This window comes from Erinaceus europaeus, chromosome 20 (assembly GCF_950295315.1).
Source record: "Erinaceus europaeus chromosome 20, mEriEur2.1, whole genome shotgun sequence".
Classification (NCBI taxonomy): Eukaryota; Metazoa; Chordata; class Mammalia; order Eulipotyphla; family Erinaceidae; genus Erinaceus; species Erinaceus europaeus.
Genome location: NC_080181.1, coordinates 37,667,341 through 37,694,897, shown reverse-complemented (window position 1 = coordinate 37,694,897; position 27,557 = coordinate 37,667,341). Strand labels below are relative to the sequence as shown.

General features: G+C 39.8%; 1 protein-coding gene across 4 annotated transcripts in view; it reads right to left on the bottom strand.

Annotated features, from left to right (window-relative positions):
- HERC2 (HECT and RLD domain containing E3 ubiquitin protein ligase 2) overlaps positions 1–27,557 on the bottom strand; it is a 206,635-nt gene that overhangs the window by 125,292 nt on the left and 53,786 nt on the right. For all 4 annotated transcript variants that reach the window (XM_060179237.1, XM_060179240.1, XM_060179238.1 and 1 more), the window contains 11 exons: positions 26,010–26,188; positions 20,821–21,005; positions 18,923–19,078; positions 17,043–17,228; positions 9,010–9,165; positions 8,282–8,385; positions 5,275–5,425; positions 2,378–2,592; positions 1,199–1,331; positions 971–1,098; positions 689–884 (listed from right to left, as the gene is read on the bottom strand). In XM_060179237.1, the coding sequence (XP_060035220.1) occupies positions 689–884; positions 971–1,098; positions 1,199–1,331; positions 2,378–2,592; positions 5,275–5,425; positions 8,282–8,385; positions 9,010–9,165; positions 17,043–17,228; positions 18,923–19,078; positions 20,821–21,005; positions 26,010–26,188 (1,789 nt within the window). The remainder of the gene's footprint in view (positions 1–688; positions 885–970; positions 1,099–1,198; positions 1,332–2,377; positions 2,593–5,274; positions 5,426–8,281; positions 8,386–9,009; positions 9,166–17,042; positions 17,229–18,922; positions 19,079–20,820; positions 21,006–26,009; positions 26,189–27,557) is intronic.

Below are 27,557 nucleotides of genomic sequence, written 5' to 3'. Positions count from 1 at the left end.
ATAAAAACATTTTAAAAAGAGACAAATAGGCAGAATGTGTTTGTTTAATCATAATTACATTAATAAATACTATACAAATGTAGTAGAAATAACACATTAGAGCAGCTTCACTCTGAAGTCAGTCTAATTCGACTGGGGGGAGCACACACATTTTAACAGCATTTTCATCTCTCTTAATTTCTTTTTTTTTCCTTTTTTCTTTATTTATTTTCCCTTTCGTTGCCCTTGTTGTTTTTCATTGTTGTCGTAGTTATTGATGTTGTCGTTGTTGGATAGGACAGAGAAATGAAGAGGGGAGGAGACGACAGGGAGGGGGAGAGAAAGACAGACACCTGCAGACCTGCTTCACCACCTGTGGCATTGCCACAGTACCTACTGGGTGGCAGCATAGCATGTTAAGCGCACATGGTGCAAAGTGCAATGACTATCTTAGGGATCCTGGTTTGAGCGCCCGGCTCCCCACCTGCAGGGGATAGTAGCTTCACAAGCAGTGAAGCAGGTCTGCAGGTGTCTATCTTTCTCTCCCTCTGTCTTCCCCTCCTCTCTTGACTTCTCTCTGTCTTCCCCTCGTCTCTTGACTTCTCTCTTGACTTCTCTCAAACCGGGATCCTTATGCCAGTCTTTGTGCTTTGCGCCATGTGAGTTTAACCTGCTGCTACCGCCCAACTCCCCCCTCTTAATTTCTTACCTCTCTTTTTCCTTCGCTCTCGAATTATCTTCTGAGCTATTCTCCTCCAACGGGGCAAAGAACTTAGCAGCTTAAACTTGGACATGATAGAAAGGTCATTACAAACGGCAGGACGCAGTTCATTAAAGAGGAATCTCAAACGTTCAATAACTGGAGCGCAGACCTCCTTGTAAGAACGGCCCTGCTCTTGATGTGTCTAAATTATTAAATATGAAAGGACAACTTAGGAACAAAGTTTTAGCAACTGTTTGCAAAGTATGAAGAAAGAGAAGCTCTATTTACCTTAATGAGTGAACACTTTGCTTGGTAGACAACTCTACAAACATCCACCACTGATTTAGGCAAAGTTCTATGCTTTACCTGCTCGATACCAAGTGCGCCACCATGAACTAAGGATAGAGCTACATGACCTATAAAATACATTGTCAAGAACAGTTCATTGAGAAATGCATGTATATTGCATGTGTGTCAAAAAAATCAATGGCATAACCAATATATGTATCTTCATACCTAAATCTTCATGTTTTAAGAGGCAGCATAAAAGTAAGCGGCCAACTTCTTCCACAGGATGCTCAGGAGGAAATGTGATTGGTGTAGTCAAGTGGCATTGCCTGCAGTACCTTTCTATTTGACAGAGAAAGTCCTGCAACAGAAACAACGGAAGGTAACTTCAGAGCCATTCTAGCATGTCATCAAAATCCAAAGCTGGTGGCCGGGTGGTAAAATAGCAGGTTAAGCGCACATGGTGCAAAATGCAATGACTATCTTAGGGATCCTGGTTTGAGCCCCTGGCACCCCACCTGCAGGGGATAATAGCTTCACAAGTTGTGAAGCAGGTCTGCAGGTGTCTATCTTTCTCTCCCTCTGTCTTCCCCTCCTCTCTTGACTTCTCTATGTCCTATCCAACAACAACACCAGCAATAACAATAATAGCAACAAAGGCAAAAAATATATATATATGGGGAAATTGGTCTCTGGAAGCAGTAGATTCGTGGTGCAGGCACCAAGCCCCAGTGGTAACCTTGGAGGCACAAAAAAAAAAAATATATATCCAAAGCTATGTGCAACCCCTCCAATTACACTGACAGTCCACGAAGCTTCTCAGACTTTTCAGACATATAAAGAAAATCAGTTTCTCACCTCAAAACAAGGCCTCCAAAAAAACATATAAACATACTACTTAGCTATTAAAAATTATAACTTCACCTTCTTCATCTTATCTTGAATAGAACTTGAAGGAATCATGTAAACTGAGATAAGCCAAAAAGGGAAGGATGAGTATGGGATCATCTCACTCAACGATGGAAGTTAAAAAATAAGAACAGAAGGGAAAACACAAAAGCAGAACTTGGACTGGAGTTGGTGTATTGCACCAAAGTGAAAGATTCTGGGGTGAATCAGAGTGTTCAGGTCCTGGAACATTATGCCAGAGGAGGGCCTGCAGGGGAGTGGGGAGGGATGAGATTGTTATGTGGAAAACTGAGAAATGGTACACATGTACAAGCTACTGTATTTTACTGTCGACTATAAACCATTAATCTCCCTCAATTAAAATAAGCTAAAAATTAAAAAGCATATAATCAAAGTCTGTGCTAAACTAATCAAGGAGTATGAAGGCATTCACACAACAAAGTCCTGAGGCTCAGAGGATGACACTGAGAAGACAGTGTGAGAGAGAGCCTTGCTCACCTTCACATTATGATCTTGAATATTATTGTCAGCAATGGCTTGGAGGAATGCTTGGGAATGGTCCCCCAGAGCCCGTCCATGGGAGTAGAGGCGAGACTTGCTAGCTGGGGTGCCCCCAGGAGAACTGCAGTGGTCTTCATCCTTCTCCTCATTGTAGCTATAGTGGATCTGGCTGGTCTGCAGGCCTCCAGAAAAGATGGATGACTGAAGCCACTCTAGAAAGCACATGTGCAAATGTTAAAAAACAGAACATTAGGAGATGAAATTCAGCATCATTCAAAAGGGAGAAAAAAAGCCACATCTAACATATCTACACTAATTGCTTATCATTCCCATATCTTTGTAAAAGAAGAAACACTTTCGGTAAGGTTAGCAATGTTGAGGGGCTCCTTACCAACTGCCTCTATTCAATTGGGGTGACTATATACTACAAAGTATGACAGGAGCTTCAAGACTATATGGCAGAAAGATCCACCTGACTAAGAGTCAATAAAGGATTTCTGAACAGAACTGACATCTGAGCTGAGATGCGGATGGAGATATAACACTATGTGTCCAGGCCAAGAAAACAGTATTTGTGAAGGTCATATCTACCCTGTACAGTCATCAAGTATAGTTACAGGATTATATAGGATCTATAGAAGAAATACACCTTTAGAAACTGCAAGTCAGCAGCAGTAAAGGAGACCTGGGTATTGGGTCAGACCAGTCTAGGCTTCTATCAGAACTTGCTGAAATGTTCATTACAACTGCTACAATAACAAATACAGTCCATTGGGTCCAGCAGTAGCACAGCAGGTTAAGCACACATGGTGCAAAGCGCAAGGACCTGCGTAAGAATCCTGGTTCAAGCCCCCGGCTCCCCACCTGCAGGGAGGGTCACTTCACAAGCGCTGAAGCAGGTCTACAGGGTCTGTCTTTCACTCCCCCTCTCTATCCTCCCCTCCTCTCTCAATTTCTTCTGTCCTATCAAAAAAAAAAAAAAAAAAAAAACAGGGGGTCAGGCGGTAGCACAGTGGGTTGAGCACACATAGCACGAAGCACAAGGACCGGCGGAAGGATCCCGGTTCAAGCTACCGACACCCCACCTACAGGGTATTCACTTCATGGGAGGTGAAGCAGGTCTGCAGGTGTCTGTCTTTCTCTCCCACTCTCTCCATTTCTCTCTGTCCTGTCCAACAACAACGACATCAATAACAACGATAATAATAGCCACAACAACCATAAAAACAACCAGAGTAACAAAAGGGAAAAAAATGGCCTCCAGGAGCAGTGAATTCCTGGTGCAGGCACCCAGCCCTGGCAATGACCCTGGAGGCAAAACAAGAAGAAAAAAATATAATCCATCATTTTAATTTTATTTATTTATTTATTTTTAATCAGAACATTACTCAGTTCTAGTTTATGGCAGTGCTGAGACTGAATCTAAGTGAAAATCATCTGCATAACCATTATGCTATCTGCCCGGCACTTAAAAAAAATCAGTCTGCGAATCACTATAGAACTGTTTTCAACAACATATAAAATCAAACTATCTCAAGCAATCAAATCTGGGATGTATTCTATCCTTTCACTCAAAATTTCTATTTTAGTCCTTTCAAGAGCAAGCTCCAATCAATAAATAAGTCAAATTTATTCTGACTCTTCCTGGTTCTCTATATTTAGAATTCCTTCTTATCACAAAGATACCACTCCCCTGGGTATCTTTCTGAAGTGCTAAGGTGGGATAAGCCCTCCCCTGAAATATCTTCTGCTCCCCTCTGGCTTGACTTTGTAGCTCCTATTCCAAGTCCTCTACAGTCAGATGAAGCCTGTCATAACCACAGTATTACAAGTCTTTAAGAACAGGTCTGTCCTGCCTCAAAGGCAACAGTGTCCAACACCTGTACCAAGACTATTCTAGAGGCGGGGTTTGACAGGCACTAGAGTAATTCTGGCCTAATAGCCTCCTATTCATTGCCAATTCATGAGAGAAACTCGAAACTTCTGCTTTGCTCAACAGTCTCCTTCACACAAGTAAGTTTCTGCCCAGAATAGTTACACCCAATTTACTAGAACAGAAATACTTCTACCTCTCTTCCCTGTTCCCTCTCTTTTAAGATGATTTCATCTTTTCTTTTTTTTTTTTTTTTTTTTTTTTTTGAGGCTAGGAGGAAAGAGGTAAAGAATCAGATATCACTCTGATACATGTGCTGCTGGGGATTGAACTCGGGACCTCATGCTTGAGAGGCCAATGCCACTTCCTGAACAACACACTTTCCATTATATCATCTACCACCATGTATCCTGAGATGTCTAGGATGCCTGGCTACTCATGACAAAGGAAACTTCTGAAGGCAAAGGGGTTTCTTATTCCATACCTACTACCTCCTGAGTGCCTGGCAAAGTAATTGATACATAATATTTCATAGAAGCTTTTGGGAGAGTTCATGGACAGATAAACGGAGAAAGTACACAAGTAAATAAGGAAATTTTTTAACCTATCTTACAGAATATAAGGAAATGTTCTTCCTTTGGCTGATAACAAAGACTGACCATTGCAAATGTCTTTGACTTGAGTCTGATAAAAACACAACCTTTAAAAAGAACATTAATCCCACTGGGACAGTGAATCCATAGCACATGGACTTCTGGGTATGGAAGAAGATGGCAGCTTATCTGTTGAGGAGCTGTAAACTGACCCCTTCAACAGTACTGACCTACCTACATACCTTTTAGCTTCCTCTGTGTTAACATCTGTAAACAGATAAAGGCCATCCACAGTATTTCTAATCAGCTGACTTAGTCATGATGCTAGTCTTTTCCTTCCAACTATATTAATTTGTGCTCTTAATGGTTGTTACTGATAAACTAAAGTAACTTGCTAATTTATAGGCAGAAAACAAAAACTTCCTTACTGGCACATTCGACCTCAACAGGAGATAGGGGTGTGCTCATAGCTAAATAGGAGGCATGTAATCCAAGAAGTAGGCCCAGGTTCCTTTCTGTGTCTATCAGAGGTGAAGACAGACTTCCCAGATCTGGTATGGTAACGACTTCTTGGTCAGGCTAGGAAAGATAAATTTCATAATCAATCTGAGAAAACAATTATAAAAAAAAAAAAAAAAAATAACATAAAGCCAGAAAAAACAACCAACAGCTTATATCTTCAAACAATACATAATGCCAGTAAGAAAAATGGCACCCTGGTCTCACATCTGGTCATGAGAAGCTCATGCTGCTGCCAAAAAGCCCCTATCCCAAAGTAGACAATAAATCACAGGTTTACTACTGGAAAAACCAAACGACAGATAAATAGTTTAAAAATTCCTTAGGGGATCAAATAGAAGCTGCCAGAATAAATGGGTATGATGCTTGAGAAAAGAATACTGAAATCGTTAGGTTTCTCAAGCATTATACTGTCGACTGTAAAACATTAATTCCCCCAATAAAGAAATTTTAAAAAAGAAACATATTTCTATTGTAAAGAGTTATGCAAGGGACAAATCAGTTATGGTAAATTTAACTCTTGCAAAGCCATACTATGGGATAAAGATAATTATTCTAAACTAAGAAATACTGCCTCAAAAGCATTTCACAGTAACAATCTAATTTTGTACATTTATCATGAGTGAGTATTCACAGAGTTTGTTCTTCAACTGGTTTTCTTAATTCCATCTTCTTTTTCTTCATATTCATAATTATTACAATAAGCAATATACATATGGAAATATTTAGTTACTTATACATGTGCTGAATTTCTTTAAAAATATTTGATAAATTTGTCTTTTACAAAAAAAAAAAAAAAAAAAAAAGGAAACCCTATAGAAATACTCATCCTCTGGGAGTCTGGAGTTAATGCAGCAGGTTAAGTGCACATGGCGCAAAGCAGAAGGACCAGATCAGGATCCCCGGTCCAAGCCCCCTAGCTCCCCACCCGGAGGAGAGTCACTTCACAAGCAGGGAAGCAGGTCTGCAAGCGTCTTTCTCTCCCCATCTCTGTCTTCCACTCCTCTCTCCATTTCTCTGTCCTATCCAACAACAATAACAATAACAACAACAATAACAACTACAACAATAAAACAAGGGCAACAAAAGGGAATAAATAAATATTAAAAAAAAAAAAAAAAAAAGAAATACTCATCCTCACATCTAGGTAGATATTTATCCATCATTCCTCCCCCCTTCACTTGTTCATCCTAACCTCCAGACACTGGAAGGACACATGGAAGTAGTAATAGGTGTATCTATACCTTAGAAAGGAAGTAAATAGGGGCCATTGGTGGCACACCTGGTTAAGTGCACATGTTACAATGTGGAAGAACCCAGGTTCAAGCCCCCAGCCCCCACCTGCAGGGGCAAAGTTTCACAAGTGGTGAAGTAGGGCTGCAGTTGTATCTCTGTCTCTCTCCCTCTTTACCTCCCCTTTCCTCTTGATATCTGGCTGTCTCTATCCAATAAGTAAATAAAGATAATTAAAAATATTTTTTTAAAAAACAGAAAGGAAGTGGGAGTTGGGCGGTAGCGCAGCAGGTTAAGCACACGTGGCACAAAGCACAAGGAACCAGCATAAGGATCCAGGTTCAAGCCCCCAGGTCCCCATCTGCAGGGGAGTCACTTCACAGGCAGTAAAGCAGGTCTGCGGGTGTCTATCTCTCCCCCTCTCTGTCTTCACCCATCTCTCTCCATTTCTCTCTGTCCTATCTAAGAACGATAACAACAACAATAATAATAACTACAAAAACAACAAGGGCAACAAAAGGGAAGAAAGAAAGAAAGGAAGGAAGGAAGGAAGGAAGGAAGGGAATAAATTTAGGGTCATAGAAGTGAATAAAAATGGGAAAAACAAATAAAATCACACACATACACACGTACATATATATATATTAATTTGATGTAATATAGTATAATATAATATAAATTCAATGCTTATCTATGGCAATTTCCACTGGAGGGGAATGGAAGCACAGAACTCTGGGGGGGGGTGGGAATAGTGTAAAATTATACCCTTATTATATTTTAATTTTATAAATCACTAGTTAAAGTAATAATAAAATATAAAATAAAAATATAATAATAATAAAATAAGTAAAAATTGGCATTTGAAGCAGTGAATAGTATTATGCATGGGTTACCTTCTGGGTTCATTCCCTAGAACCACAGTTTTTTGTTGTTTTTTTTTTTAAATTGGGGAATTAATGTCTTACATTCAACAGTAAGTACAATAGTTTGCACATGCATAACATTCCCCAGTTTCCCATATAACAATACAACCCCCACTAGGTGCTCTGAATCACCAGTTTTTTTTTAATTAACTACTAATAGTTCTTTCCCCCCTCCCCAAAAAAATCTAATAAATATATCTCAAGATGCCAATTTATTCTAATTTTCTATATGAAATTAAAAACATAAAAGATTAATTGGTCTAAAGTAATGCTGCAAGCATTTCTTACAAATTTCCAATTTTTAGTTTTAAAAAGATTTCATGAGAGACAGATAAAGACCAGTGCACTGCTCAACTGTGGCATACTGTAGTACCAAGATTGGAACCTGGGACCTGTGTGGCCTCATATATGTAAGTTTGATTTATTAGTGCTTCACTATGTCCCAAACTCCCCAATTAACAATTTTCAAAATGATTTTGAGATCAGGGCATCACAGGCCTTAATATGAATAAACAGAAATCCAATTATGAAGAAACATAAGTAATCTGTATGTTCATCACAATGCAAACACATACCACACTCAAACAACCTAGTTAGCAATGCTTTAAGTTAAAAGTCACTTATCACAAAGATAAGTGTCTTCACTGAGGTCCACTATGACCATCACTGCACTCATCTTCAACCATATACAAATACCCATCCTCACATCCAGGTAGATATTTATCCAACATTCCTCCCCCCTTCATTCGTTCATCCTAACCTCCAGATACTGGCCAACACAGAAGGCATGCATGGATTCTCGTGTGTCTTCAAACTGCAAAGCAGCTTCCAAAGCTACAACGGGGTCTTCCCCTGCAAACTGAGCTGAAGAGAAGAAAAGAAAAAGCAAGAAAAAAAAAAGTAACTTTGATATAAGTTGCCTAGTCTCTTAGGTACTTGTAGTTAAATGCTAAGTAGAAAAGATACTATACAGGCTAACTTCAAATAGTTGTCCAAGTACAATAATCTCACTTTTTCCTGGGCTTCCTGAGCCAAATCAAAACTTGGAACAAGTTCTAACACATACTGGATGAAATTATACATTGATGATGAAAAATTCTTCAAATATGTTTAAATTTGCTGACAGACACCAAAGTCACAGATAAATTAAAATGTGTGTAGGCTAAAATGAGTGTAGGCTAAAACAGATCTAAATTAAGCATTTAAAAGTCAAATAAATTATCACATGGTACACAATTAAGTAAAAAGAAAAAAAAAAAAAAACAAGGTTGGGGAAGGTTGGTGGCACACCTGGTTGAACACACATGCTATAGTGTGCAAGGACCCAGGTTCAAGCCCCCAGCTCCCACCTGCTAGAGAAAAGCTTCACAAGTGGTGAAGTTGTGCTACAGGTGTCTCTTTGCCTCTCTCCCTCTCGATTTCTGGCTATTTCTATCCAATAAATAAATAAAGATAATAAAAAAATTTAAAGAAAAAACAAGATCTTACCAAGAATACTATTTCCAGTTAAAGATTGCGTCTGAAAATCTTTTATATCATACACTTTCCCATCAATCACAGTCCAGAAGCCGCCATCTTTATTGTGGTTCTCCAAATCAGCTTTGCGTATAAGTGTCACCTCCTCATTATTTCTACAGTTCTGACCTGTAAAAAATGACTCTGTATATACCAAAACCAAAATCAATGACTCAATAGATGAACAGATCAAAAGAACAAAATGTGTGAAAAAATAAGGAAAAATAGACAAAGCCACAATCATATAGAAGAGTAACACATTTCACTGAATAAAAACAAAAACTCAGCAAAGATACAGAATGTTTTAAAAAACAAAATTACTTGAGAAACATGAATGACAAATCTAACTATATATCAGGCAATTAAACAAATCTCATATTTCAAAGACTGAAATTATATGGCATGTAAAATTGAAAACAATGTAGGTAAACTAGACAGTTAAGATTTTAATCATATTGAAAACTGTGGAATATACATATAAGTAAACCAAATTCCATAACAATTATGAAAATTAGAAGTGAACTGGAGTAATAATGACAATACTATTGATCAACATACAAAATGTACCATGGGGGGGGGGTTAAAACTTTTAAATATGTATATTTTATATAGTGGGGGAAAACTTTGGGGGGTATTAAAACTTTTAAATATGTATATATTATATAGTGGGGAAAATGAACAGTTAGAAAGTAATTAAGTGGGACTAGGTAGTGGCACACCTGGCTAAGTGCATATGTTACAATGCTCAAGTACTCAGGTTCAAACCCCCAGTCCCCACCTGCAAGGGGAAAGTTTTGCCAGTGGTGAAGCAGTGTTACAGGTATCTCTCCCCCTCTCTGTCACCCCTAACCTCTTAATTTCCGGCTGTCTCTATCCAATAAATAAATAAAGATAATACCAAAAAAAATTTTTTTAAGTAGTTAAGTTCATAAAGAACAAATTAGCAACATTCCCTAAATTCAAAAATGACACTCAGAAAGTGAATTCAATCCCTGGATCAACGTTAAAAATAAATAAATAAAATATAGAGAACCTGGAAGCAACCCAGGTGTCCCAACAACAGGTGAGTGGCTGAACAAGTTGTGGTATATATACACAGTGGAATACTACTCAGCTATTTTTAAATGGTGACTTCACTGTTCTCAGGCAGTCTTAGATGGACCTTGAAAAAAAACATGCTAAGTGAAATAAGTCAGAAACAGGATGAATATGGGATGATCTCACTCTCAGGCAGAAGTTGAAAAACAAGATCAGAAGAGAAAACACAAATAGGACGTGAATTGGAATTGGAGTATTGCCCCAAAATAAAAGACTCTGAGGTAGATGTGGAAGGAGAATACTGGTCCAAAAAGGATGACAAAGGACCTAGTGGGGGTTGTATTGTTATATGGAAAACTGGGAAATGTTATAATTGTACAAATTATTGTATTTACTGTCAAATATAAAACATTAATTCCCCAATAAATAAATTTAAAAAAAATAACATCAAGTATTAGGGCAGGGGTAGATAGCATAATATTTATGTAAAGTTACTCTTGTGGCAGAGGCTCCAATCCCTTCTGTAGCACCAGAAGCCAGAGCTAAGCAATACTCTGGGTAAAATAAATAAATAAATATTAAAAATTTTAAAAAGTATATAGAGAACCTAGAAGATAACTCCCTCAGCGGAAAGCACACTTTACTCTGCACAAGGATCTGAGTTCAAGCTACCAACATCTATATGGGAGCACCATGCAAAGGGGAAGTTTTACAAGTGTTGGAGTGGAGCTCTTGTGTTTCTCCTCTCTCTGGATAAAGAAAAAGAAGGCAAAGAAAAACTTTATTTGCTATCTTTGCAAGTATTAGACCAACAACTCAACACTATGAAAAAATGGTTTACAGTTGCGAAGCGAGGACAAAGAATATATCCTGCATCCTCAAACTAAGATCATGTTCTGTCTGTGCAAAAAGTTTCTCATGCAGTCCCATTGGTTTATATTTGCTTTCCTTGTGACTGGACTTGAATCATGAAGATGCCTATCAAACTTACACAGAAGAGAAGAGTTCAGCCAGTTTCTGGTCTATATCAAATTGAAAAGCTTCTGCACAGCAAAAGAAACTAATACCCAAACAAAGAGACTTCCCACAGAATGGGAGATCTTTACATGCCATACATCAGACAAGAGGCTAATAGCCAAAATACACAAAGAGCTCACCGAACTCATCATCATCATCAACAACAAAAAAGACCCCATCTAAAAGTGGGGAGAGGATAGGAACTGAATATTCACCAAAGAAGAGATCCAAAAAGCCAACAGATATATATATATATATATATTTTTTTTTTTAATTTAAGAAAGGATAAATTAACAAAACCATAGGGTAGGAGGGGTACAACTCCACATAATTCCCACCACCCAATCTCCATATACCATCCCCTCCCCTGATAGCTTTCCCATTCTCTATCCCTCTGGGAGCACGGACCCAGGGTCATTGTGGGTTGCAGAAGGTGGAAGGTCTGGCTTCCGTAATTGCTTCCCCGCTGAACATGGACATTGACTGGTCAGTCCATACTCCCAATCTGCCTCTCTCTTTCCCTAGTAGGGTGGGTCTCTGGGGAATCATAGCTCCAGGACACACTGGTGGCACAACAGATATATATTAAAAAAAAAAAAATGCTCCAAGTCATTGTCAGAGAAATACAAAGAAAGACAGCAATGAGATACCACTTCATTTCTGTGAGAATGTCATACACCAGAAAGAACAGTAACAACTGTTAGGTTGTGGGGACAAAGGAACCCTTCTGCACTGTATGGTGGTAATGTAAATTGATCCAACCTCTGTGGAGAACAGTCTGGAGAACTCTCAGAAGGCTAAGAGTGGACCTACCCTATGACCCTGCAATTCCTCTACTGGGGCTATATCCTAAGGAACCAAACATACCCATCCAAAAATATCTGTGTATACCGATGGTCATAGCAGCATGATTTGTAATAGTCCAAACTTGGAAGCAACCTAAGTGTCCAAAAACAGATGAGTGGCTAAGAAAGTTGTGGTATATACACTCAATAGAATACTACTCAGCTATTAAGAATGATGAAGTCACCTTCTTTACCATATCTTGGCTAGAGGTTGAAGGAATCATTAGTGAGGTAAGCCACAAAGAAAGATGAATATGGGGTGATCTCACTCATGGGCAGAAGTTGAGAAATAAGAACAGAAAGGGGAAACACAAAGCAGAACTTGGACTGGGTTTGGTGTACACTGCACCAAAGTAAAGGACTGGGGGTGGGGGCACATAAGGGAAGGGGCTTTCAGGTCCTGATGCATGATGGCAGGGGAGGGCCTAGGGTGGAGGTGAGAGTGTTTTGCAGGAAATTGAGAAATATTACCCATATAAACAACTGTATTTACTGTGAACTATTAATTCCAATTAAAAAAATAAAATTAAAAAACAGAAACTTCTCATGTAAACCCAACAGTTAAAAGCAATATTAGAGGGAGATTTTACAAGGGATGTATCATGTACCATATATAATATCCTGGTTCACCTGAACAGAATTGAAACTAGAGTCATCAAATATCACTGGTCTCTAAGTCAATGAGTTGGCTCACAAAATACTACTGATGAAAGGTATTGGACTAGATAGAAGGAGAGAATGTAATCAGTCAAGTTAAGAAAACAGTGAAATTTCCCCAATGCCTAGATTTTTTGAAACATAAACAGTCTATGGGAGTCGGGTGGTAGCGCAGCGGGTTAAGCGCAGGTGGTGCAAAGCGCAAGGACCGGCGTTAAGGATTGAGGTTCGAGCTCCCGGCTCCACACCTGCAGAAGAGTTGCTTCACAGGTGGTAAAGCAGGTCTGCAGGTGTCTATCTTTCTCTCCTCCTCTCTGTCTTCCCCTCCTCTCTCCATTTCTCTCTGTCCTATCCAACAACAACAACATCAATAAGAACAACAATAAAAAAAATAAAAATAAACAGTCTATCCAAAGAGAGGACAAGGATGATTGGAAATAAGCTATTATAAAATGGAAACAGCTGAATATGGGCCCCAGATCACATCAAATCGATGGAGTTTACAGTCAACAATATATATATATATTTTTTTAAATATTTATTTTATTTATTTATTCCCTTTTGTTGCCCTTGTTTTTTTTTTTTTATTGTTGTAGTTATTATTGTTGTTGTCGTTGTTGGATAGGACAGAGAGAAATGGAGAGAGGAGGGCAAGACAGAGAGGAGGAGAGAAAGATAGACACCTGCAGACCTGCTTCACCGCCTGTGAAGCGACTCCCCTGCAGGTGGGGAGCCGGGGTTTGAACCGGGATCCTTATGCCAGTCCTTGTGCTTTGCGCCACCTGCGCTTAACCCGCTGCGCTACAGCCCGACTCCCACAGTCAACAATATTTATACCCCTTTCCCATATTATGGAGCTACTCTTCCCTGATCCAGCTTTCGGGTCCTTTTTCCAACCATGACATCATCTCCCCAGACAATAACTTGGATCCACTGGAATATCAGATTTCAGGCTCAGGGGAAAAAAGAAAAAGGAAAAAGAAAAAAGAAAAAAAAATCTACTATAGCCACAGGCCCTTTGGAATTTAACTAAAATATGCCTACTAGCTATCTACAAAATGGAGGAACCCCCAACTCTTCATCTGCACTATTCCAGGTCCATGATTGGTCAACAATTTGTTTGGCTTTGTATCTTAACTCTCTTTTCAACCACCAGGTTCCAGATGCTAGAAAGATGCCGACCAGACTTCCCTGGGCAGACAACCCCACCAATGTGTCCTGGAGCTCTGCTTCCCCAGAGCCCTTCCCCACTAGGGAAAGAGAGAGACAGGCTGGGAGTATGTATGGATCGACCTGTCAATGTCCATGTTCAACGGAGAAGCAATTACAGAAGCCAGACCTTCCACCTTCTGCATCCCACAATAACCTTGGGTCCATACTCCCAGAGAGTTAAAAAGAATAAGAAAGCTATCAGGGAAGGGGATGGGATACAAAATTCTGGTGGTGGGAACTGTGTGGAGTTGTACCCGGAAGCATTTAAATTTAGTTGCTTAAGGATAAGAAGCCATCTGATAGAATGGCCAGGAAAAGGAAGAAGACAGATGACACAATCACACCACACACAGACACACACAGAGAGAGGGAGAGGGAGAGGGGGAGGGGGAGGGGGAGAGGGAGGGAGGGAGAGAGAGAGAACTTTTCAGGTTGATGAGGAGAGCTCAGAGGATTCTGAGAGCATAACCAGGAAGATGTGAAACAGTTTACCTTGTGATTGATCAAGAGTTGCTTTCTCTCTGTACTTGTGTGTATATTTTTATAATCAGTTTTTAAAATTATTTTAATATTATTATTATTATTATTATTTACTTATTATCGGATAGAGAGAAACTGAGAGGAGAGGGGAAGGCAGAGAGGGAAAGAGATAAAGAGACACTTCCATGATGCATGACATTTGCAGTTCTGCTTCACTTGTGAAGCTTTCCTCCTGCAGGTGGGGACTGGGGGCTTGAAACTGGGTCCTTGCACACTGTAGTATGTGTACTTCACCAGGTGCACCACTGCCTGGCCCCTATAATAATTTTTTTTTACCTCCAGGGTTATTGCTGGGGTTCAGTGCCTGCACTACAAATCTACTGTTCCTGGAGGCCATTTTTCCTATTTTGTTACCCTTATTGTTGTTATTGCCACTTTTGTTGGTGGATAGGACAGAGAGAAACTGGGGGGTTAGACAGAAAGGGAAAGAGAAAGATAGACACCTGCAGACCTGCTTCACCGCTTGTGAAGCAACCCCCCCCCCCCAACGCCCCCGTGCCCGCAGGTGGGAAGCCAGAGGCTCGAACTGGAATCCTTACTCAGGTCCTTGGCATTTCACACCATGTGCACTTAACCCGCTGACCCCAATAATTTTTTTTTAATGAATAAGTTTGAACTGTTGACCAAATCAGCTACCCTCAACTATATTTAATGTAGGAATAAAACAACAAATGACTAATTCAAAAAATGAGATGGTAGGGGTCGGGCGGTGGCACACCTGATTAAGCACAACAATAGAGTACGCAAGGACCTGGGTTCAAACCCCTAGTCCCCACCTGGGGGGGAATGCTCCATGAGTGGTGAAGCAGGGCTGCAGATGTCTCTCCCTATCTCCTCTTCCCCTCTCAATTTCTCTCTGTATCTATCCAATAATAAATAAATAAAATTTTAAATGAGATGGTAAATAGTATTGAGATATTAGCTACAATAAAAAAGTAAAAAGTTCATGTTTTTACTTTTTTAGCAAAGCACAAGGACTAGCATAAGGATCCCGGTTGGAGCCCTGGGCTCCCCGAACCTTAATGGGAGTCACTTCACAGGCGGTGAAGTGTTGCTGAGGAGTTATTCTGATGCAGTCTCCGCCCCCAGGTTTTACTACGGCAGCGAAACCCTAGCATTGCCCCCTTCAACCAATCCTGGCCCTACACGTCACCCCTGGTTGTCGCCCAATAAAAAGCCCCTTCACCCCCCCCCTCTCTCTCTGGGCTCTCAGCTCTCCCTCTCTGAGGTCTCACTCCCGCTCTCCCCCCGTGGTCAGGTAGTGGGGACGGCCATTGCCGGCTGGCTCCATGTGGTCTGAACCAGACCCTCCCCCCCCCCATTCTATAATAAAGATTTGTGTACCCCTTTGCTCTGGACGTCCGCTCTCTTCTCCGCGGTACAGCCCGACACCAGACCACCACAACAACAGTGAAGCAGGGAAAAAAATGGGGATCAGGCAGTAGCACAGCAGGTTAAGTGCATGTGGCACAAAGCGCAAGGACCTGCATAAGGATCCCGGTTCAAGCCCCCAGCTCCCCACCTGCAGAGGGTTCACCTCACAAGCAGCGAAGCAGATCTGCAGGTGTCTTTCTCCCCCCTCCTCTTGATTTGTCTGTCCTATCCAACAATAACAACAGCAATAACAACAACAGTAATAACAACAATGATAAACAAGGGCAACAAAAAGGATACTAATAGCCTCCAGGAGGAGTGAATTTGATCAGGGAAGAGGGAAAACAAAAAACATACATAGGTTGAGCATTCCTATAAAAAAATTTTTTGAAGAGGGCTGGGTGGTCAGTTGGTGGGCATACCCTATGGAGTTCACATGTTCCCATGATCAAGGACCCAAGGTGGAGGCCCCACTCCCCATCTATGAGGGAGAAGCTTCAGTAGTGGTGAAGCAGTGCTGCCAAGTGTTCCTCTTTCTTTCATTCTCTATCACCCCAACCACTCAATTGCTCTCTATCCTATCTAATAAACAAATAAAAGGAAAAATAAAATAAAGTCAAGATCATGCTCAATTACAGTTAGATTTCAAAATTCAAAACATTAAGAAGACAAGCTTCATTTCAGTTTGGTATGTACTACGGAATGGCCCTCTAGCAAATTCCTAAACCAGAAGACAAATTCCAGGACTCATTAACATCGGGTAAAGTCAATAAACTTAGACAGTCACCCACATCCTTGTCTGCTTAACCACCTCACTGGTTCCTTACATATATACCTCCCAGAAGGAGTTTTGCAGATTTTTCTAAAGTAATCCATCTCTGAATGAAATGACCATTACTAGCAAAACTTAAATGTAGTCCAAACTCCTTCTGATTTGGGTGGTCTTCATTTTCACCATATACTATTGAGTTGTCAAAAAAGTCTTGATAAATTTTTTGCATAGAAAAAAAAAAGTGTGGTCTGGGAGGTGGCACAGAGGATAAGCATTAGACTCTTAAGCATGAGGTCCTGAGTTTGAACCCCAGCAGCACATGTACCAAAGTGATGTCTGGCTGTCTGGCTGTCTGTCTCTCTCCTCCTATCTTTCTCATAAATAAATAAAAACTTTTTTTTTTTTTAAAAGTGTCCGTTTGACTTTTCAGACAACCCAGTACCATAGAGTATTGAAAATGACTGATATTCCTTGGAAAGTGCAAGGCAAGATGAGGTCAGGCTGAGACAAAACATTTCCCAGTGGAAGTTCTCTATGTTAAGATGTCATACCCATGATGCCAGGCCAGGATAACTCTTCATGGTCATCTCTTTCCTTTCCTGGTGCCAGGTGGTTGAACCGATCCAGATGTTCCAACAGGCTGCCCAGCAGAGGGACAGCTCCAGCCTGCTGCATAAGACCAGCATTTTTACTGAGCAAAAGCACTATAGAAACTACTAGTTCTGGAAGAAGAACACCTACATTTAAAGAGAAAAAAAAGTACATTAATTTTTTATCAATCCATTTTATAAACTTGCTCTCTTTTAATTTTTAATAACTTTAAGGAATTTTTAATAACATTAGGAATATTGCACTATATTATGTTTATACAGAATTCATTTTTATGTTCATTTTTAAAAGATATCTATAGCTACCTTCTAAGTTAAGTTTGGACACCTGGTTAAATGCATGTGTTACCATGTAGAAGGACCTGAGTTCAAGTCTTAAGTCCTATCTGCAGGGGATAAGCATCATAGGAATGAAACACTGCTGAGATGTCTGTGTGTGTAAGTGTCTCTCTCAAGCTCTCCCTTTGTACCTCCCTACCCTCTCAATTTCTCTGTTATTCCAAATAAAATAAAGTATATTAAAAAAGAATAATTTTCAAAATTATTGTTTTAGGAAAAAAGGGAAAGCACAAGGTGAAAACACGAACTGATGGTATATTACACCAAAGCAAAGAACTCTGCGGGAGGAGGGATGGGAAGATAGAGATGCACAATGGTGGAAAAGAACCTAAGCTAGGGGTGAGAGTGTTTCGCAGACAGCTTTCAGAGGGACATGAGAAGCTGTACCCATGTGCCAATAATTGTACAATAAATCATTATCTCCCACCATAAAATAATTTGAAAACAGTAAAATTAAAAATAAGTAAAAAAAAAAAAATGTTATTTCAATACAGAACTATTGTCTAAAACCATTTTTATGCAACCAACTGCCATTAAGATACTATCAGGAAACAAATTTCAAAGGTTCAAAGAACAGCTCAGTGGGTGAAGTGTATGTCTTGCCAGAAGCAAAGTTTCCATCACCAACACATGAGAGCACTAAGGAAAGTAAGGAAACTCCATAGAAGATGGCACCTTGTTTTGGTCTCATTCTCTTCTACTCTCCTTTTTTGATTCCCCACCACCTTACTCTTTCTCAAAAAAAATATACAGAAGGAAAATAAATAAATAAGTCAAGCCAGGGAGGTAACTTGGCAGTATCAAATGTGTGCAAGACCCTAGGTTCATTCCATGACACCAAAGTAAAAAGAAATAACAACCATCAGTAAAAACGCTTTATCATTATTATCTTTTAAAAATATTGAGTGACTGTGGTGATATATAATTTATTTGTCATATATATTACATTATTTTATAATATATAAATAATTATGTAATATAAAAATATTGAGTGAAGTGGTGGAATGATGCTTTGGTGTTTCTTCTTCTCTTTTATGCTCTCTCAAGATAAAAGAAAATTGGGCCAGGGAGGCTGTCTAATGCTATATATAATATATATTCAAGACACTAAACTCATTGGCACTACTCAAAACAATTGTGTGTGTGTGTGTGTGTGTGTGTGTGTGTGTGTGTGTGTGTGTGTGTTACTAAGGTCCTGAAAGCAACTTGTTACACTACTTTATAAACTTGTATAATGATCACTGACCTCATTATTGATGTGTGCTATGAATCTAAATCAGTAATTCTACTTAGAGAGATAAAGTTCCTACCCCTGGTGGCTTCACAACAGACTGTCAGTAACTAAAAACACAAGAGAATGGATGTAAGACTAGAAAAATCAATGAGGTAAGGAAATGCAAGTTTATTAGGAAATGATACATTTTCACTTTTCATAACTCTCCTAAAGTAAATACATGTCCATAAACAGGAAACAAGAGAGGTACCAGTGAAGTCCCCTTCCACGATGCAGGCCACCTCTGCAAAGTGCCGCCAGCTGGTGGAGGCAATGCTGGCAGCCACTGGCAGTATGTCTCCAATGTGTGTGCACAGCAGGGCTGTGTACTTCTTGAGGAGAGAACCGACACCCATTAGCTCAGGACCTTGAAAAAAAGATTTAAAGAATTTCATTTTCACTAATAGAATTCTACTTTAGAATTAAACTGAACTGCTCCGTGACGCTATTCTCATCTACATATCTTTGACCTATAATAATTTTATTGGAAAGAAGTCTACTAAGTCTTGATCCTTGTCACAGAAACTTAAGGCCCATTTAATTAGGTTGGTTATTATACACTGCATAGTGTACAGAAACTATGGAGAGTATGCACTGAACTAAAGTCAAAGCACACAGAATATTTAAACTTTCTATTCAATACAAAAATGTTTTGTAAATCCAATTCTACAATTTGTGAATGACTCCCAGTGAACAAAACTAGGCATTTTTCAATTCTCATAAAATAGCCAACTTTTCTTCATACAGAGCTTTTAACAACATTTTAGTCCTGGTAATGCTGTTCACATCTTTTAGTCTATAACCACATCTATTTGAACCTGAGATTTCTATTACCTAAAAATGCCAAAAACATTTCCTAGAAAATAGTCATTCTAAAACACATAGTTATAAAACATAATAACAAAGCCAGCAAACCTTGCCACCTTTAACAAAGAAAGTTACCCTACAGAAAGGCACCTTTGGAGGCTGTTGAGAGGCATTATCTACCCTGTATCATGCCTATGTGTTATCCCAATTCATTACTAAGAGTCATTCCCCAAGGTGTGTGTGTGTGTGTGTGTGTGTGTGTGTGTGTGTGTGTGTGTGTGTGTACACCTGGCTATCAGAACATTGCATCCATGTCCAGTAACTAATAATTAGAAATTATAATTATAATTAGTCTTTTTCTAATAATAATCTATTATTCTAATAATAATCACAACACACACAGGATTTCCCAGTGTTACATTGAATAAATCTGTCACTATTTCATCCCACATTATACTGGTTTCCAATGGTCCATATATAATACATGGAGGAAATCTGATAAATCTTCTAAGTCTAATCTGGTGCTATTTTTCATATGTTAACATATTAATGTGTCAACAGTGAAATAAAAAAAACAGCAACACAGAAATGTACAATCAAAAAGTGGGCTTAAAAAGGAAAAAAAGAAAGAAAAAAAAAAGAAATTCCCCTACCATTTAATTAGAATAACAACTACACTTCTGGACAGGCAGAACAGACATATTAAAATTAAGAAAGTCAGGAAGTCAGGCAGTAGAGCAGCTGGATCCAGTTTGAGCCCCTGACTCCCCACCTGCAGGGGAGTCACTTCACAAGCAGTGAAGCAGGTCTTCAGGTGTCTGTCTTTCTCTCCCCCTCCTCTCTCCATATCTCTCTGTCCTATCCAACAATAAGTACATCAAAAATAATTACAACAATAAAACAAGGGCAAAAAAGGGAATAAAGAAATATTTTTTAAAAATTAACAAATTCAGGGAGTCGGGTGGTGGCGCAGCCGGTTAAGCGCACGTGGCACAAAGTGCAAGGACCAGCATAAGGATCCCAGTTCGAGCCCCCGGCTCCCCACCTGCAGGGGAGTCGCTTCACAGGTGGTGAAGCAGGTCTGCAGATGTCTCTCTTTCTCTCCCCCTCTCTGTCTTCCCCTCTTCTCTCCATTTCTCTGTCCTATCCAACAACAACGACATCAATAAGTACATCAATAAGTACAACAATGTTACACAACAAGGGCAACAAAATGGAAAATAAATAATTTTTTTTTTAATTTTACAAAAAAAAAAATTAAGAAATTCAAATACACACAAGACTCTTAACTAGGTAACTTACTAGAAATATCTGACGTCTGGCCAAAACTTTCTCCTGGATAAAGTTTACTGATAAGCAAACGCTGAAATCGCAGCAACAAATCCAGTGAAGCAGATCTTTCACAACTGCACTGCTCAAATTCCAGACAAGATGAAATCCGACGGGCAACATCTTTCAGTCTGGCTACCGTCTGAGAAGCAATGTTTCTATGCAGGGGAAAGAGAATGGTAAAATTGAACAAATTAAGATCTTTAAGAAAGAGAATATTGGGGGCCAGGTGGCGGCACACTGGGTTAGGCACACCTTGTACGGGCAGCACAAGGATCCACCAAGCAAGTACTCCAATTCAAGCCCCCAGCTCCTCACCTGCGGGGCAGGGGCGGGTGGCGACTTCACAGGTGGTGATACGGGTCTACGGGTGTTTATCTTTCTCTCCCCCCTCTGTCACCCCTCCCCTCTCAATTTCTCTCTGTCTTATCCAATAAAAATGGGGAAATGAGGGAGTCAGGCAGTAGTGCAGCAGGTTAAGTGCGTGTAGCACGAAGCACAAGGACGGGCATAAAAATCCCAGTTCGAGTCGCCGGCTCCACACCTGTAGGGGAGTCACTTCACAGGCGGTAAAGCAGGTCTGCAGGTACTGTCTTCCTTTCTTCTCTCCATTTCTCTCTGTCCTATCTAACAACGATGACATCAATAACAACAGTAATAACTACAAGGACAATTTTTTAAAAAAGGGCAACAAAAGAAAAAAATGAAAAAAAGAAAAAAAGGCCACCAGGAGCATTGGATTCATAGTGCTTGCACTGAGCCCCAGCAATAACCCTGAAGACAAAAAAGAGAGAGAGAATATTTAAAAATCAGAGGCCACCTCATCACCTGGGGTGATGTCAGGGAGTCCTGGGATTTCCACACAGATATGATGGGCTTAGACTTCTAACAGATCCCTCTTTCCACTGTCACTGGTCATCTCCATCAGGAACAACATTATGGACCCCTTTGTGGGTCCCTATAGGACTTTACTCTCAACATGGATCAACAATGCTAGGGAATGTTCCATTCTCTGAAGGGAGGTTGGACAACATATTCTACCTACTACCCGAGTAAGATGGGCCTTAAGATTAGTGCAGCCTGGAATGTTTCTATCCCTGACCAACGAATGTGAGCCCAGACCCACAGAGATGCAGAGGTTACATAGGCTCCTGTGCTGACTATGGGCCCCAGATCAAATCTATGGGATTTACAGTTAACAATATTTATATACTTTCATCACATTTGGTGATCCTTCCGTGATCAGCTCTCTAGTTCTTTTTCTAACCATGACACCATCTCCCCAGACAATAAATTGGGTCCACCTACATATTAGATGTCAGGCTCAGGCAAAAACTAGCAAAGTCATGGACCCCTTGGAATATACCTAAAATAAACCTACAAGCTTTTTCCAAAATGGAGAACCCAAATCTTCATCTGAAATATTCTTGCCTTTAGGTTCATGATTAATCAACTTGTTCTGCTTTATATCTTAACTCTTTTTCGGCCACCAGGTTCCAAATGCTAATACCATGATGCCAACCTGACTTCCTTTGGCAGATGACCCCACCTATGTGCCCAAGAGCCCTGCCTCCCCAGGCCCCTGCCCCACTATGAAAAGAGAGAGACAGGCTGGGAGTATGGATCGACCTGCCAAGGTCCATGTTCAGAAGGGGAAGCAATTTACAGAAGCCAGATCTCCCACCTTCTGCACTCCATAATGATCCTGGGTCCATACTCCCAGAGGGATAAACCGGGAAGCTATCAAGGGAGGGGATTGGATATGGAGTTCTGGGGGAGGGAATTATGTGGAAATGTATCCCTCTTATCCTATAGTTTTGTCAATATTTCCATTTTATAAATAAAAATTTTTTTAAAGCAGAGGCCAGGTAGTGGCACACCTGGTTGAGCACACGTTACAATATACAAGGAGCAGGGTTATAGTCTCCCCCACCCCCACCTACAGGGAGAAAGCTTTGCAAGTGGTGAAGCAGTGCTGCAGGTGTCTGTCTCTCTCCCTCCCTTTCTCCCCCTTCCCTCTCAATTTCTGGCTGTCTCTATCCAATAAATAAATAAAGATATTTTTTTTAAATCATGACAATCTAAAATCAGAAATACACCCAGGGGACCTGCTTTTGCTTCAAATGCAAGACACCTTGGGTCTATCTATATTAAATAAAAAACAGGGGGTCGGGTGGTGGCACAGTGGGTTAAGCGCATGCGGCAAAGCGCAGAGACTGGTGTAAGGATCCCGGTTCGAGCCCCCGGCTCCCCACTTGCAGGTCGCTTCACAGGCGGTGAAGCAGGTCTGCAGGTGTCTATCTTTCTCTCCCCCTCTGTCTTCCCCTCCTCTCTCCATTTCTCTCTGTCCTATCCAACAACAACATCAACAATAGCAATAATAATAACCACAACGAGGTTACAACAACAAGGGCCACAAAAGGGGGAAAAAATGGCCTCCAGGAGTAGTGGATTCATGGTGCAGGCGCAGAGGCCAGCAATAACCCTAGAGGGAAAAAAATAAATAAATAAATAATAAATAAAAATAAAAAACAAAAAAACCCTCAGTCAAAATTGAACAGAGGAACACTCCACCAGAGCAGGGCTGGTGTAATGGGGCTACCTTGACAAGAGCCCCAGAACCAGGCACTGCTTTAGTTCTGCTCCACCAACCCATTTCCTCCTGTTCCCATCAGCAGGGATGAGGCTTCATTCACCTGGGGCTGGAACATGACCAAAGGAGATTCAATGGGTTGACTTAGCTGATGCAGTTGTAGAAAACTAGCCTAGATATGTGAGGAGATTTTAGAGATACTTCATATACTTAATCCTTTGGAAAACAAGTTGAAGCCTGCCAAAAATAAGCCATGTGACAGATTTGAGAACAACTCTATATAGCTCTATGTATGCAAGGAACCATGTAAAACCATTTACATTTGAAGTAAGGTTTTTTGTGATTAGTCAAGTGCACAGCTGAGAAACTCAATTAGAAAATATAAGTCTCTTCAGCAGGGAAGCAACTACAGAAGCCAGACCTTCAACCTTCTGCATCCTACAATGACCCTGGGTCCATACTCCCAGAGTTAAAGAACAGGAAAGCTATCAGGGGAGGGGATAGGATACAGAGTTCTGGTAGTGGGAATTGTGTGAAGCTGTACCCCTCTTATCCTATGGTTTTGTCGATTTTTCCTTTTAATAAATAAAAATTTTTTTAAAAAAAAGAAAAAAAAGAAATAAAATATAAGTCTCTCCACACCAAGCAAACAGCCTGAGCAGACAGGACACCAAGGCCATCTGAAAGCCACCATAGCTGTGGTGAGGAAACCCTGCCAGAGACAAAACAAAACCAACCTCCTCAGCAAAAAAGGACACTTCAAGTACTCAGAAAAGCACTTCCAAAGATATTTATGCTATGTGGCTGTTGCACAGAAGCTTATGTTTTAGTTACAAAATATTTACCATACATTTTTTCCCCTTAGACTCTTAATTAGCTCTGCAACATGAACACAGTTCTTGTTATTGCTCCCATAGTTATCAGACTGAGCAGTCTCACTTTCCAACTTCATCTGTACTGTCACAGTTAAAATTCCCTTAAGAACAATTCCCAAGTTCTTTCCCTTGTCACTGAATATACTGATTTAATTTCCTTCATTTTAATTTAAGCTGAAGATCAGAATGACAGTCAAAGAAAAACAATGACCAATAGATTAGAAAAAAGAATAAAATTCTGTTTTTTCAATTAGTGCTTACAAAAATCTATGTAAGGAACACACATGAACACAATTTCCTAATGTGTGGGGGGTATAAAACTCCCACTTTTAAAAGTTCACTGTGATATTGCACCAAAGTAAAGAACTTTGGCAGGGGGAGGGGGAAGGTTGGGCTTTCAGGTCCTGGTGCATGATGGTGGAGGAGGACTTAAGCTGGAGGTGAAGTATTTTGCAGAAAACTGAGAAATTTTACACATGTATTAACAACTGTATGTACTGTAAACCATTACCCATTCCCAATGAGAGATAGAGACCTATATATACCTATGTTCATAGCAGTACAATTTGTAATAGCCAAAACCTGCAAGCAAAATAGATGTTCAAAGACAGATGAGTAGCAAAAAAAAAAAAAAGTGTACAATTGAATACTACTCAGCTGTTAAAAATGATATGTCATTGCCTCTGAGTCATCTTGGATGGAACAAGAAGACATCATGTGTTAAGTGAGATAAGCCAAAAAGAAAAGGACAAATACCCAATGATCTCACTTGTAAGTGGGACTTAGTAAATAGGAACAGGAAGAGAGAACACAAAATGAAGTGTGGACTGGGCATGGTGTGTGGCATCAAAGCAAAGGACTTGGGGGAAGAAGGGGTAGAAGAGAACTGTGGTATCCTGATACATTAGGAAATTGTGTTCATGTGTGTCAATGACTGTACTGTAAAGCATTATCCCCCTCAATAAGTAAATAAATAAATAAACAAATAAATAAATAAATTCACTGTGAGCCCATTGATTTCTAGTCACTCCCAGCCAGCACAGCTGCCATGTTTTTGGCTCTGGACATACATATAGAGCTCTCGCATGGGCACTCTGCCCTCTGAACATAGCTGCCTGGGATCTACTTTCTCTGTGTGAAGCTATTAAAACAAGCAGAAGCCAAGTTTACATAGAGTTGATTTTCATCAGAGGAGCAATAGTTTTTCACTGTCTAACAAATGCCTTTCAGAAATCACTGCTTTCATATCTTTTTCAATGGCACTGCAATACCAGCATTTTCAGCAATCTGCCTACTTCAGCCCTTTGTTAATGTCAGTCTGTTTATATTCTGAATCCAGTTGATTAGTATGTCCTTCTGGTCAAGCTATCCAAAACTATGTTCTTTACTTCAGCTTTAAATTTAAAAGATGACCTATAAGACACCCACTACTAATCACAAATAAATACAATTTGAAAAAAAAAAAATCTATATTCTCCAATTTGCTTTTCCATGAAAGACTCTACTACTCTTCCATGGAAGACTCTCTATCTATAAATAAGAGCATCATTTATTTACCCTAGAAACTATCCTAAGCATTTTTTTCTATTTTCTCAGCAGCTAACCACATTTGTAACCCTAGTGACAAGATTTCACTATCTTAATATGAAGAACAAATAATCCTAGCCAAAGAGAATATAAATAATACTATCTACCTAAGAAGCTGCTGTATGAGCTGAACCAAAGGTAAACACTGTTTTCCAGAAGATTCATATATCCCTGTATTAATAAGGTCTTTATCCAATGGAGTTCTACTTCTGTGAAAGGTGGAGGCATTTGCTTCCTGCTCATCAATTTCTTTTTCCTTCTGTGCTTCTTTTTTTGCTTCAATATCCTATAATTCAAGAAAGGAAAAGAAGAGAAAAGAAAAAGAAATTAGTTATCAGTTATCTTAGCAGCACATATGAAGGCATGCTGGTCTAAGCTCTCTCTGACTCTAGCTGTTCTGGCATCTGTGTGATAATTCACAATAGAGAGACTGGTCAAGATTCACCAGTCAAAAATCACATTGCTTATCTGCTCACTTTCAAAATCCAGTTTGGAAATCGAAATCATCCTACAAATCCAATGGTCAGTGAAATGATTTCTACTCTCCGAGAGGCTCCTAAAATCTTTGCCCCTACATTTTTGGCTCAAACAACTAATGTGACTCATTCTCCATTCTCCCTCCTGCTCTCCCTTCCCGTAATCCACAGAACGGGAAGTTATTTTCCCAAATAACGTAATTGATATGAGACATGTCCAGAATATGAGAAAGATTCTTATAGCTCAGCAATTAAAAGATAAGCATTCCAATATTTTAAAGGCAAAGGTTGGACTAAACAGTCCCCCAATGAAAACTATATGGGGAGACAGCATAATGATTGTACAAGAGACAATGCCTGAGGCTCCCAGTTCTCAGGTTCAACCCACAGCACCCAGAATTGAGCACTGCCCTAGTCATTTCTTCTGTGCCTTTCTCTATCAATAAAGTAAATTTGTAAAAAAAAAAAAAAAAAAAAAAAATACATGAGAAGATACACAAATGGTCAATAAGGTCAAAAAATGATGCTCTAAAGCCTTGGCCATAAAAAAAAAAAAAAAAATTACAGGGGCCAGGTGGTGGTGCACCTGGTTGAATGCATGTTATAGTGCACAAGGATCCAGGTTGAAGGCCCCAGACCCCACCTGCAGGGAGAAAGCTTTCTAAGTGGTGAAGGAGTGTTGCAGCTATCTCTCTGTCTCTCTCCCTCTCTATCACCATCTTCCCTCTTATTTTCTGGCTATCTCTAGCCAATAAATAAATAATTTTAAAAAATTTTAATTACTATCTGCTAGCTATTTTAATCAGAAAGGCAATCACAAGAGTTGATCAGGTTTTGGAGATATAGAAACCTTCCCTCTACATGGAATGTAAAGTAGTATAATTATTTTAAAAAACTGTTTGGTCGGGGGCCAGGTTAAGCACATATGGCACCTGCAGGGGTGAAGCAGGTCCACAGGTATCTGTCTTTCCCCTTCTATCGTCCCTTCCTCTCTCCATATCTCTCTGTCTAACAACACAGCAACAACAACAACAATAATAATAAGGACAACAAGGGCAACAAAAGGGAAAATATAGCCTCTAGGAACAGTGGGTTCGAAGTTCAGGCACTGAGCCCCAGTAATAATCCTGGAGGCAAATATATATATATATTTTTTGTTCACTCCTTAAAACATTAAAT